This window comes from Leopardus geoffroyi, chromosome B1 (assembly GCF_018350155.1).
Source record: "Leopardus geoffroyi isolate Oge1 chromosome B1, O.geoffroyi_Oge1_pat1.0, whole genome shotgun sequence".
NCBI lineage: Eukaryota > Metazoa > Chordata > Mammalia > Carnivora > Felidae > Leopardus > Leopardus geoffroyi.
Window position 1 is genome coordinate 113,652,373 of NC_059327.1, and position 13,181 is coordinate 113,665,553.

General features: G+C 37.3%; 1 protein-coding gene across 4 annotated transcripts in view; it reads right to left on the minus strand.

The window, feature by feature from the left end:
• SEC24B (SEC24 homolog B, COPII coat complex component) overlaps positions 1 to 13,181 on the minus strand; it is a 101,263-nt gene that overhangs the window by 68,089 nt on the left and 19,993 nt on the right. For all 4 annotated transcript variants that reach the window (XM_045470644.1, XM_045470636.1, XM_045470627.1 and 1 more), the window contains exon 2: positions 9,052 to 9,801. In XM_045470644.1, coding sequence (XP_045326600.1) covers positions 9,052 to 9,801 — 750 coding nt within the window. The remainder of the gene's footprint in view (positions 1 to 9,051; positions 9,802 to 13,181) is intronic.

Sequence of the window (13,181 nt, forward strand, 5' to 3'; positions counted from 1 at the left end):
ACCCTATGACAAAAAGACTAGTGAGCAGTGAAAATATATCTATATGTATGCATACACGTATGTATGTTTAAACATGTATAATGTGTCTGTGCCTATATAGACAAACTTAGAATGTGTAAGACTAAAACAAATGTAGGAATATGGTGACAGAACAAAATATGTTATATGTTGGGGTACCTGGCTGGCTCAGTTGGAAGTGCATGTGACTCTTGACGTTGGAGTGGTAAGTTCAAGCCCCATGATGGGGATAGAGATTATTTAAAATAAATAAACAAAAATTGAAAAAACACACACACACACACACAACATGTTATATGTCCCATAGTGTATAAATGATATAAATGTGGGGAATGGGGAAGAAGGTGGAAGGTAGTCTAAATGTGTTATTACTTCATCATTTTTAGGAAGGACAAACGTCATTGTGGGGAACTGAAAACATGGTCACAATATGTTACAATTCTTCTCATTAAGAAATGGAGTCTATTTTCCCTCTCTCTGAATTAGGACTAACCTTGTGACTGACTTTAATCAACAGAATGTGACAGAAGTAATGCTATGCAAGTCCCAGAACTCAAATCTCAAGACACCCTGTAGCTACCCTGGGACTATCATGTAAGGAAGTTAGTTAAGTGTTGAAAAACCTAGGTACCCCAGTGAACTATTCTGCACCAACTGCTGGACACATGAGTGAAGTCCTAGGATCTTCCAACTCAGCCAAGCCTCTAGCTAAATGAAGACACACGGGTGAGTCCAGGAAAAACCTGCAGAACTGTCCAACCCACAGACCACAAAAAATAGTAAGCCATTTTTGGCTTAAACCAGAATTAGATAACTGATGTAATCACTAAAACTGCTAACATAACAGAGTGATAAATATAGTTAACAGTACAAAGGGAAAACTAAGATACAGTCATCTAATATTGGGTGACAGAGAACAGAGAAGGGGGCATGAAGACCCAGTAAATAGGCTAGTTTTACATTAGCTTGTGGTAGGTAATTAAAAGGTACTGTCTAAAAAATGGAGAGGATATTTCTGCCTCAGTAAGGACCAAACCTCCCATTAAAGATAACTTTAAAAATACTTTTTAAAAATTATCAAAGACCTAACAGGATATTAATGAAATTCCAGGCCCAAATCTGTAAGAAATTAAAAACTCAGAAAAATAGCTAACACTCAAAGCTGCTTGCACACTGTGGATATCTGCTACACACCTGATCTGTTTTCTGTGGACTTGCAGAGGCCAGGGCATACCAGATGGGGTACCTGATAAGGTACCCATACTTCCACTTTTAAGATAGTACTCTGAAGGGTTATAACTTTAGGATAAGGATAAGCCAGGAATCTAATCCTTATAAACACAAGGAGCTTTGGTTCAGATCATTCATAGTCCAGGAAATCAAGAGGCCTGGAAATGAATTAGTGCAATAAGCTGGTAGTACCCAGAGGCACTTGGCAGAAGGAAAGAAAAAAACCTCTATGGAGAACAATTCCATCATCCTAGGCCTCAAACGATTCGCACAATTAATTTTTCAAAAGCAATTCCAAGCACAAAGTCAAAGATAAGTAATTTTAAACAGGGCCCCTCTCTGTTCCGGAACGTTACAGCCAGTCTCCAACCTGCTTATAATCCTTCAGAATTCTGCCAGTGCTTCGGGGTGAAGACAAAACATCTTACCCTCAAAACTTTCTAACATGGTTAACAAGGCCTGGAATGATCCTAAGTCCCTAGCCTCACCCTGGCCTGTGCTTCTCCTCTAGCTTCACTGCTCTTCTTCCAGTCCCTTGAACTTGCCATGCTCTTTCCCATTAAAGAGGAATAAATTCACTCCTCGCTTTGACAAACTTTTTTCTTTAATAAAACAGTTGGTATAGATAAGAGTTTATGTGATATATCTGTGCATATATACATATACACATATATAAAAACATAATAAAATGCCCATGAACTCAGCATCCAGTTGTGAAAATAAAATATTTCCCAAACTGCTGAAACTATTAGTGTACTCCTCACGGAAGTCCTCCCTCCTGAATTCTGTTTATTATTCCCTTGCATTTGTTTTTAAATAATTTGCCACACATACAAGTATTCCTAAACATTTTTTTTGTTTGCTTTTCAACTCGGTAACAGTATCACACTACATACGTTGGTTTTATTGAATTTTTTTATGAACGTCCAAGTCTGTGTTTCTCCCCTGCCTTCCCAGACTTGTGTGGCCAGCTGGAAATGTCTGGTTTGTGTTCATCTCTCCCTCATTTCTGAAGCAAAAGTTGAGACCCCACCACATCTCCTATGCTCTGCATCCATGCCTCTTTTGGACATTAAAGGTCGATTAATACACCAAACACACACACAATCCATTTGATGAAGAACCAACGAACCAACATAAAAAAAAGCAGAAGCACAGCCATAAGTCCGAGAAAAAGCCAATCATAAAGTTCTGGAGACTCTGTGCAAGGCTGACAGTATTTCCGTTTATTTGTTCTCTGTCCTCTTGGACACACAACATATCCTCCATATATTTCAGTTGAGCCATTTTTAAGTAACAGGGTCTTCCCATGATAAAGTCCACGACTTCCTATGTTAAATTTCTGGGGTCCACTCAGGTTAATGTGTGCAACCGTATATGACATTTCCACTTCTGTTCGGTAGTCCATTGGAATGATATAACCTATCCATTCTATCATACTGGCTTTTGGGTTTCCAATTTTTTGTTTTTACAAACAGTGCTGCTATAAATATTCCTGAACATGTTCCTGGTGCAGATACGCAAGTTTCTCTAGGGCAGAGCTTCTTAAGGTATGAACTGTAGGTCAAAGGGGCGTAGGTGTGCAGCAAGAGACTCAGAATCCCCTTAGCCCTGAGGGAAGCCTGTGGGAAATAAGCTCTTTTGGCCTAGACAGCACAGTAGTCCTTTTTAGCCCAGTATCCCAAACAAATGTCATCATTTCCTAGAAGTGCCACACATCTAAAACAGGATGCGGTAGTCTAGAGCCTTCCATTCAAAGTGTAGTCTCTAGGCTGGCAACAGCTCACATAGAAACTTAATGAAAATGTAGAATCTTGGACCAAGCCATACTAGACTTGGTGAATCAAAACGTGCATTTTAACGAGAGTCTAGGTGACTCATTGCATCAAATTTTAGAAATGGAATCACTGCATTTAGGGGATGGCTATCTTCAATTCCACTAGTGCCCAATTTTCGTAAAATAGTGAACCAATAAATCCTATCAACAACGGTGTCTAAGAGTCTTCCTGTTACTCCACACCCTTGGTACGGTCAGACTTTCAAATTTTTACCATTCCACTGCTAGGTATAAAAAGACATCCCATTCTATGGAACACCTGAGTGGCTCAGTCAGTCGAGCATCTGATTCTTGATTTCAGCTCAGGTCATGATCCCAGGGTTGTGGGATCAAGTCCCATGTTGGGCTCTGTGCTGAGTGTGGAGCCTGTTTTCTCTCTCTCTCTCCCCTCCTCTGCCCCTGTCCTCCACTCGTGCTAAAATTAAAAAAAAAAAAAAAAAAAAAGGCGGGGAGGTAATCTCATTCTGGTTCTAATTTTCTTTTCCTCAAAATTAATGAGATAAAGTATGTTTTCATTTCATCTGTTTTTTTCTTGGGTTGTTGGTCTTTTCCTTATTAATTTGTATGTGTTATTTGTGTATTCTGGATAAATACTGTAAATAGTTTTTTCTCTCAGTTCAGAGCTTGTCTTTTTGTTTTCTTCATGTCTTTCAGTGAAGAAAAGAAATTTTTTTTAAATAATGGCTTCTAGATCATAGAGTAGTTTTTAATTTTTTTTTAAATGCTTATTTTTGAGAGAGAGAGACAGAGCATGAGCCAGTGTAGGGCAGAGAGAGAGGGAGACACACAATCTGAAGCAGGCTCCAGGCTCCAAGCTGTCAGCACAAAGCCTGATGTGGGGCTTGAACTTGTGAACTGCGAGATCATGACCTGAGTCAAAGTCAAATGCTTAACTGACTGAGCCATCCAGGTGTCCCAAGAAAAGTTTTTAACTAGAAATTAGTCAGGGGGGCACCTGGGCGGCTCAGTGGGTTGAGCGTCCAACTCTTGGTTTCAGTTCAGGTCATGATCTCATGGTTCCTGGGATCCAGCCCCGCATCAGGCTCTACACTGACAGTGTGGAGCCTGCTTTGGGGTTCTCTCTCGCCCTCTCTCTTTCTCCCTCCCCCGTTGCACTCTCTCTCTCAAAATAAATAAACATTAAAAAAAAGGAGAGAGAGAAATTAGTCAAGTTGAACATGCTTATTCAATATAGTGATAATTTATTATATGAGTGTTGCCTTAAGAAACTTTTCCTTATTCCAAGTTTCTAAAGATAGTCCTCTGTACTTTCTCAGAAGTTTTTAAAATTTTGCCTTTTGCATCTAAATATTTATCTTGGGGGCACCTGGGTGACTCAGTTGGTTAAGCATCTGACTTCGGCTCGGGTCATGATCTCATAGTTTGTGAGTTCGAGCCCTGCATCGGACTCTGTGATGACAGTTCAGAGTCTGGAGCTTGCTTCAGATTCTGTGTCTCCCTCTCTCTCTGCCCTTCCCCCTGCTCACACTGTCTCTTTCTCTCTCTCAAAAATAAACATTAAAAAAATAAACTAATATAAAATATTTATTTCGCCTGCAATTTATTTTACACATGAAGAACTCATTTTTCAGATTGCGGTTCAAATATGAAATATCAGGGGAAACTTCCTGAGAATTTATTCTGCTTTTCCTCAGGCACATCAGTACCCCAAGATGACAGACATAATATTAACTTATCAGTAATTAGATCATAGTGTCATGTGTATTGTGGATTTTTATATAGAATTATATAGGTGTTTATTATTATTTTTACATAAGCAGTTTTTAAAATGCTTTTTATTTTAAAAAATTGCACATAGTAAAACACCATTCTCAGACAGTACTATGTCATAATATGCTATTAATATGGGACTCTCGTTAAGCAAAAAAAGTCAAAATAATTTTAATAAAAATAACTCCTAGAGGCGCCTGGTTGGCTTAGACGGTTAAGCAGCTGACTCTGGATTTCGGCTCAGATCATGATTTCATGGTTTGTGAGTTCAAGCCCCACAGTGGGCTCTGTGCTGACAGTGTGAAACCTGCTTGGGTCTCTCTCTCTCCCCTGTGCACACGTGCCCCTCTCTCTCAAAAGAAATGAACCTTTATTAAAAAAAAATAACTTTCCTGGCAAAACTGTATGTCTTGGCAAGATTATCTTGCTAATTTTTAAAATTATGTATTTTCAAAACAAAGGATAGTAAAAAATGTAAAAAATTGATTTTAAATGAATTTAAAGTTTCAGTACTCATCTTGCTATCAAAGATGGGTATCTTTTTATCTTAGTCACCCACTCAACTAACTTCATCTCAAACTAGAATTTCTGAACCTTCAGAGATTTACCTACAGTAACAGTCCTAATGAAAGGACACCTTTTCACATATGAAAGGACACATATCAGCCAAAATTTCACCCTAACAACTAAACATAGCACCCAAGACATATATAATTGGGATAAGCTTTTTAATTAAAAAAAAAATTTGAAGTTCTAGTGCTGAATTACAGTGACATGTTCTTATAAAATAAGAGGCGAATGAGATAATATTTAAGTTCTCTTTTATTCCAATGCTCTTAAAAATGAACTTATTGGCTGCCTAAAAATAATAGCATGTATGCATCACCATGTTTTTGGTAATCATTTATCTCAGGTTCATGTTTTTGGATCTCCAACACTTTATGAATTGTTGAAGAACTTTTACTACACCTAAAATGAAACTAGTATAATCAATAAAAAAATGCAATCATTTTAGTCAATTATTCCATGAATTTCACACAAAACTATATTTAATACCTAAGATTATCATTCTAATTTAATAATATTGTATACGTGTGACCAAAACAATTAAAAAAAGTTTCCTGTCTTTCTAGGAAATTTAAATCAATATTCCCATGGTTCCCAAAACTGGTACCTAAGCACACAAGTCACCCTTGCAAAAATTTACAGGGTTCTAAGGGATGTTTTATTTAGTTATTTATTTTTTATTTAAAACAAATTTTTTTTTAAACATTTATTTATTTTTGAGACAGAGACAGAGCATGAACAGGGGAGGGTCAGAGAAAGAGGGAGACACAGAATCCGAAACAGGCTCCAGGCTCTGAGCTGTCAGCACAGGGCTCGAACCCACGGACTGCGAGATCATGACCTGAGCCGAAGTTGGACGCTTAACTGACTGAGCCACCCAGGCGCCCCTTATTTTTTAAAAAATGAATGTAGTTTATTCCATTCCAATATAGTACATTTATATATTAGGATTAAATGGGTTTTATTTAGTAAAAGTAACATAAATTAACCAAAAATTTACAAATTTCAATAGTTTCATGTTATTTAGTGTATCATACAAAATAATTCCTTAGTATTTAATGATTAACTTTAAATGTGTATGTATGTGCTTATGATACCTCTAATATAGAACATTTGTATACGTGTAGAGGATTTCTGGAAGGAGTCACAAAAAAAACTGCTAACTGTGATTATCTCTGGAAATTAATGGCCAAAATTCCTAACGGTAGTAAAGTTTTAGTTTTCATTCTATCTATATCTGAACTCTTTCTATGTGTATTTGTTAATTTTTCACTATAAAAACTTACCAAAGGATGTTTTAAATTTCTAAGAGAAACAGTGATATCTGCCAAATACCTTATGAACTATTACTACTACATTGCTTGGGGCGCCACGAAAAGAAATATTGATACATATCGATTCAACCTGAGAAAGTCTGGGAACTTCTGTAATATTTCATTTCAAAGTAGGTTTCAAAAATAACCTCTTTATTTCTTTTGAAATGGGGAAGAACAAGTATCCAATTAACCTGAGATATATTTGTCAAGTTCCGAACTAGAATTAAAAAGTAACTTACCAATCTAAAGGCAAAAAAAAACAAAACAAAACCCTATTCGACATCAATTAACTTCTCAAATTATATTTTTATGACTTTCATGGTACGGTACTAGGATTAAAAGAATGGAAATATACCCCATCTCTCTATGTAAAGGACTAATTATTATTCAAAAAGAAGGTAATTTTGTAATTATTCTTTATTCAATATTTTTTTCAGCGATAGCTCTTTACAATTAGGTGTTCTATTCATTGGCCAAGTGGCCCCGTATTTCCCTGACCCTGTATCTCAGTATAATTGGTTCCATCCAGGGTCCCATTCCCATCTCAGAAATAAGATAGGAATTACCTGTATTTCTTCTTTTTTTGTCCCGAAAGTCACAAAATCCTTAAGTCAGAGGGACCTTAGGATAAGCTGATCTGTAAAAGGACTGCTGAAAGAAGAGAGAAAGAAAACAATTTCTAGGGGACAGAAAGCCCTGGTTCTGAGGAGGGAAGGCTGAGAGTCAAAGAAACTGAGCTCCGGGACAAATTCTGTTTCTAACATTAATCACCACTGGAAGGCAAAACCCAACTTGGATAGCTTTCCTCATTTGTAAAACAAAAAGAAATAGAATTTGCGTTTGAATCTTGTACTAGGCGTCATGAGGTCAAATCAGAAATATAGATTCCACAGACTATACTGAAGATTCTCTTCTAGCTCAGTAGGTAGGGTTGAAGATCACAATCTGTGCAAGGGGACCTGGTGCACAGCCAGATTTGAGAGCTGTGAGAGATGCTCTACGTTGACTTACCCAAGGCCTAGTTGATACCAACACATTTCTTTCTCACCTGCTTCTACCATGAAGGCTACAAAGCTAAATGTTCATTTTCCAATCCTCCCTAAAATTAGGGACTGTCTTTTAAAACAGCTATGGCAAATGATATAAAAAGTCTGTCAGTACCACCACCCTATCTTCTTTCCTCTCCCTTCTTTCTGCTTTTAACCAAGACTAGATGTCTACAGATACAGAAGTTCAACTGTTTCTATAAACCAATGTGCAAAGGACGGCAGAAAAGACACTGAGGACATCTGGATCCACTATATCTACCTAGACTTCTTGTTATCTGAGAAAAATACCACTTTTGTTTAAACCACTATTAGTTGCTTACAGCCAAAAGTGTTTTTACATAACACAGCAGTGAAAGAACAGATGATCTCAAGTATACAGTTCAGACATAATATTCCAAAGTTCTAATTTTAAATAATCTAATTGTCCAGGGAAGGATACTTTTCTACATCATCTTTAAACTATGGCTCTTTGGACTCTGATATACAATTTAAAGATACTGTTCAGAAAACTACCACATCTTGACCAGTTCTCATTCTTTACATACATTTTCATTCAGTTCAAGAGCATATTTTGTGAAGTTCAAGCTCACAAGTTGAATTAAAATGAGTATATCCTATGGAAACCCCACACTAAAATGACATGTACGTAATTTTCAAACTAATAAATTTAACCATATCTTGATTTAGGATGGTTAGAAAGACTACAAGAGTATTCTTCATGTATCTTTCTTCCTCTTCCCCATCCTTCATCCTAATTTACCAATAGGGAATAGAAAACATAAGCTTTAGTATGTATTCTGACATATTACATACATATATATTTTTTCTGTGAGCGTTGCTAACAGGGCTTCACTTGGGAAACCAGTGTGGTATTCTATAGTGAGTAGGGCTCTGGCTGAAATAGTAACTGTCCCAAGGTTGAGCAGTATAAAAAAGAAAGTAGTGGCTAACAAAGCATAAATCCAAATGGATCCTATTTTGCCCTAGACCTAATTCATACTAAAGACAACTATTGCAGAGGCATAAAATGTATCAATAAACATTGCCTGAGATCCCAATCATGACAAAGAACACACCTATGTATGGTAGATGGTTGGGTGTCTGATTGTGAATAGGTGAAGGAAAAGGGTTCGGGGAAATGTTGCAAAGTACGGCAATAAATAAGGCAAATAAATTGCAAAGGTGAGCTAATTTCCAATTTTTCCATTAGGCAATATTATCTTTAACCTTCATACAAATAAAAACCTGACTGGAAATGCACTGATTTTCAGCCATGCTTTGGTGTACTTTTCATTCAACCTACCAGTATTTGTTGGGTTGCTGTTGGCTGTAGCCAGGGAGCCACTGTGGTTTCGGAGGAGATTATCTTGGGTTGACGGAAGGCCTGAAGCTGACCATGAGAGAGTACTGCATCCTGAAAGACTCTGCTGCTGGTGGTACTGGTGTGATGGTGGAGGTGGAAGCGGTGATGAATGACTGATAGCTGTACTGTGACCAGAAAATGAATTATCCCTAACCGGCCGGACAGTCGGAGCATTCTGTGAGGTAAACATTTGTTGCCCATATGGATCACCAGCAGGCAGAGAGGGATATGAAACACTAGGATACGCAGCATTAGAAACAGTTGACATAGCATAGTGACCACAAGTAGAGGGAAATCCCTGAGAAGCAACAGAAGAGTTGGCAGAGTACATGGCTGGACTACTGTAGTGATTCACAAAAGGGGAGTACGGCTGGGAGGCACTCGTATGCAAATGGGATGCTGATGAAGCGGCACCCTGGAAAGGTCCCGGAGTGGATCCTACAATATGAGGAGCAGTAGGACCCCTGCCATACATCTGCTGTGCTCCTGGTTGTTGGTTTGCTGTGTTAGGAGTCACCACATTTTGTGTCGGTACAATATAGAGACCAGAGTAGTAATCACCACATTGGCTATCCAATGGTAATGAGGTCATTTTCCCAGGTCCTTGAGGATAATGTCCTGAGGGAGCAATATAGTTTTGAGGATGCAATCCATACCCTGATGGAACATGCATTTGATTCTGTGCTGGACCTGAAAAAGAAAAGCAAACATTTATAGGGATTGGCAAGGAGATACTAGTTTTTAAACACAGTTCCCATGTAAATATTGCCATAATCCCAAATTGTCACAAAAGATATACTATTATGACCCACTGTGGTAGCTAGCCTCCAAGATGTCCCCCAGTGATCTCTACCTCATGGTATTGATACCCTTGGGTGTGAATTCACATCCTCCCACAATATACTAAGACTGATCTGCGTGACCAATAGCACATTAAGCAGAGGTAATGATTTATCGCTTCCAAGATTAGCCTAATCTTGAGTGCTAGCTCTCTCTTAGATCATTAAGTTTGAACAAAGCTGCCGAATTGTGAGGAGCCTATGGAAAAACCCATGAGGTAAGGTACTGAACTCTGTGCCCAACAGCCAAGGGGAAACTGGGCCTGCCAACAACCACATCAGTGAGTTTAGAAACAGATCCTTCATACTCAGTAGAGTGTTGAGAAAACTACAGCTCCAAATGACAGCTTGACTACAATCTCATGACATCCAAAGCCAGAAACTACCCAGCTGCTCCCAAATTCATGTCCTTCAGAAATGATGAGATTAAATATTTGTTGTTTAAGTTGCTAAATTTTGGATTGTTTTGTTAGACAGCAATAGATAACTACCATTCCCAGTATGGAAGAAGTACAAACCTTTTTTATTAGCTTTTTTTTGTTTTTTGTTTTTTTTAACTAAAAAACTAACACTAGATACCCATTGTAAAAAAAATTTTTTTTCAAACAGTGAAAAATATAAAATAAAAAGTACCACTCCTTTTCCTGGTAGCTGATATCCTTCTTCCTACATGTAGCTATACTTAATGGTTTCTTGCGTATCTTTCATGACACAGTGCTGTAATTTGCTTTTTTTTACTAAATATCCTGAATATCCTTCTGTGTTAGCATATATAAATCTTCACTATTCTTCTAAAAATCTATATAGTATTTCATTACGGAGATGTAATATTATTCACTAAATCTCCTTTGATCAATATTTATTTCAGGGAGTAAACTAATTTATATTTATGAGGTCAACCTCTGTGATGAATCTGGAGGTTCAAAGGGTTCGTACTTTTAAAATTGACCATTACTGCCAAATATCTCTTCAAAAAATCTATCAATTTATACTTCCTATGAATAATGCTTAAGAATGCCTCATCTTCCCAACACTAACATTTCAATCTTGCCAACCTGAGAAACATTTCAGGTTGCATACTTAATTTTGAGTAATGCTAAGAATCTTTCCAAGTATTTCTTAGCTACTTAGGTGTCTTTCTCTGTTATTTGTCCTTTTGTCACAGGGTTGTGCTTTCCATAATGATTTATAAGTGTTCTTGCATATTAAGAAGTTTAACCAGGGCACCTGGGTGGCTCAGTCAGTTAAGCGTTGGTTAAGTGTCCGACTTTAGCTCAGGTCATGATCTCGCAGTCCATGGGTTCGAGCTCCACATCGGGCTGTGCTGACAGCTCAGAGCCTGGAGCCTGCTTCAGGTTCAATGTCTCCTCTTTTTCTGCCCCTCCCCTCCTCACACTCTGTCTCTCTCTCTCTCTCTCTCTTGAAAAATAACATTCAAAAAAAATTTTTTCCCTTGGGTTACTGTTTCCCTTGGGTTACTGTTTTTTGACTTTGTTCATGGTGCCCTTTGCTATAGTTTCTCTATTATTATATAGTAAAATCTTTCTTTCATGCTTGATAAATTTTTAAGTCATACTTAATAGAGCCCCATTCTAATATTATAAAAATATATACCTGTGTTTTCCTCTACTACTTAAAAAAAATTTTTTTTTAATGTTTATTTATTTTTTTGACAGAGAAAGAGACAGAGCATGAGCGGGAGAGGGGCAGAGAGAGAGGGATACACAGAATCTGAAGCAGGCTTCAGGCTCTGAGCTGTCAGCACAGAGCCCGAGGCGGGCTTGAACTCACAGACCTCGAGATCACGACATAAGCTGAAGTCAAAGTTCAAGCGACTGAGCCACCCAGGCATCCCTCCTCTAATACTTTTAATATTTCCATTGACATATATTCATATTTTTGATCACTACAGAATATATTTTGTATCAATACCATTCAAATTAACATTAACCTCAGTATTACTTTTATTAATTTTTTTAAAATTTAAATCCAAGTTAGTTAACATTCAGCGCAGTAATTTCAGGAATAGAATTTAGTGATTCACCACTTACATATAACACCCAGTGCTCTTTTATTAATATTACAAGTATTATTAAACATATTACATTATGTGCCATTCACTGTCCTTTGAAGTAAACAGTTGTAATTATACCTACTTTACAAATTAGGCAAAAAGAAAAAACAAAAAAAAAAAGACTAAACTCTATACTGGTAAGGCATTATCAATCAAGAGAAGACCCACATCAGAGTTAGATAAGTCTGTTTAAATATCTATCCACTTAATAAATGATGTGGCTCATCTATCCTATAGGATCTGAAAACAGGGAAATAATCATCAGTATGTCCAAGCTATTCAAATGCCATTCTTTTAAAGCTAACAGGAATGTTGTACATGCTAATGTTTACCAGAAGTGAACTACCTACTTCTGGTGAAAAAAGGAAACCTTTTTCACTTCTCAGCCCATCAAAGAAAGTTACTTACTTTGAGGGGATGTGAAGGTGTGAATAGCTAATTATATGTTGATGCTTACCAATCCTTTTCAATATCAAGATCCAAATGTTATGAATATATGAAAAGTATGTGAAGATAATCTGGTTCAAATGATAAATGAATCAAGACTCCTTTGGAAGTAAAATGCTTCCTTTCAAATATTTTAAATCAATTTTTAAAAGATTACTTAAAAAAATAAATAAACATAAGATCAGCTTAAATGAAAAGAAAATGGTATCCAGGACAAGTAAAATATTTTTAAAAATTTTATCTTACTGTGACCTAACAAGAAACACATTTTCTTCAATTTTACTTATTTATTTAGAGTATGAGCACGCATAAGTGGGGGGAAGAACTGGGCGGGCAGGGAGGGAGGGGGGAAGGAGGAGAGGGAGACAGAGAGAGAGAGAGGGAGAGAGAGGGAGAGAGAGGGGGAGAGAGAGAGAGAGAATGAGAGAGAGAGAGAATCCCAAGCAGGCCTTACGCTATCAGTATCAACGCGGAGCCGGATGTGGGGCTCTAAGTCATGAACTATGAAATCATGACCTTGAAATCAAGAGTTGGACGCTTAACCAACTGAGCCACCCAGGTGCCCTTTTTTAAAAAATTTATTTATTTACTTATTTTTTTGAGAGAGAGAGTATTTTCTTCAAATTTATTTTTTAAATGTTTTTATTATTTTTGAGAGAGAGAAAGAGACAGAGCATGAGCAGGGGAGGGGCAGAGAGAGAAGGAGACAC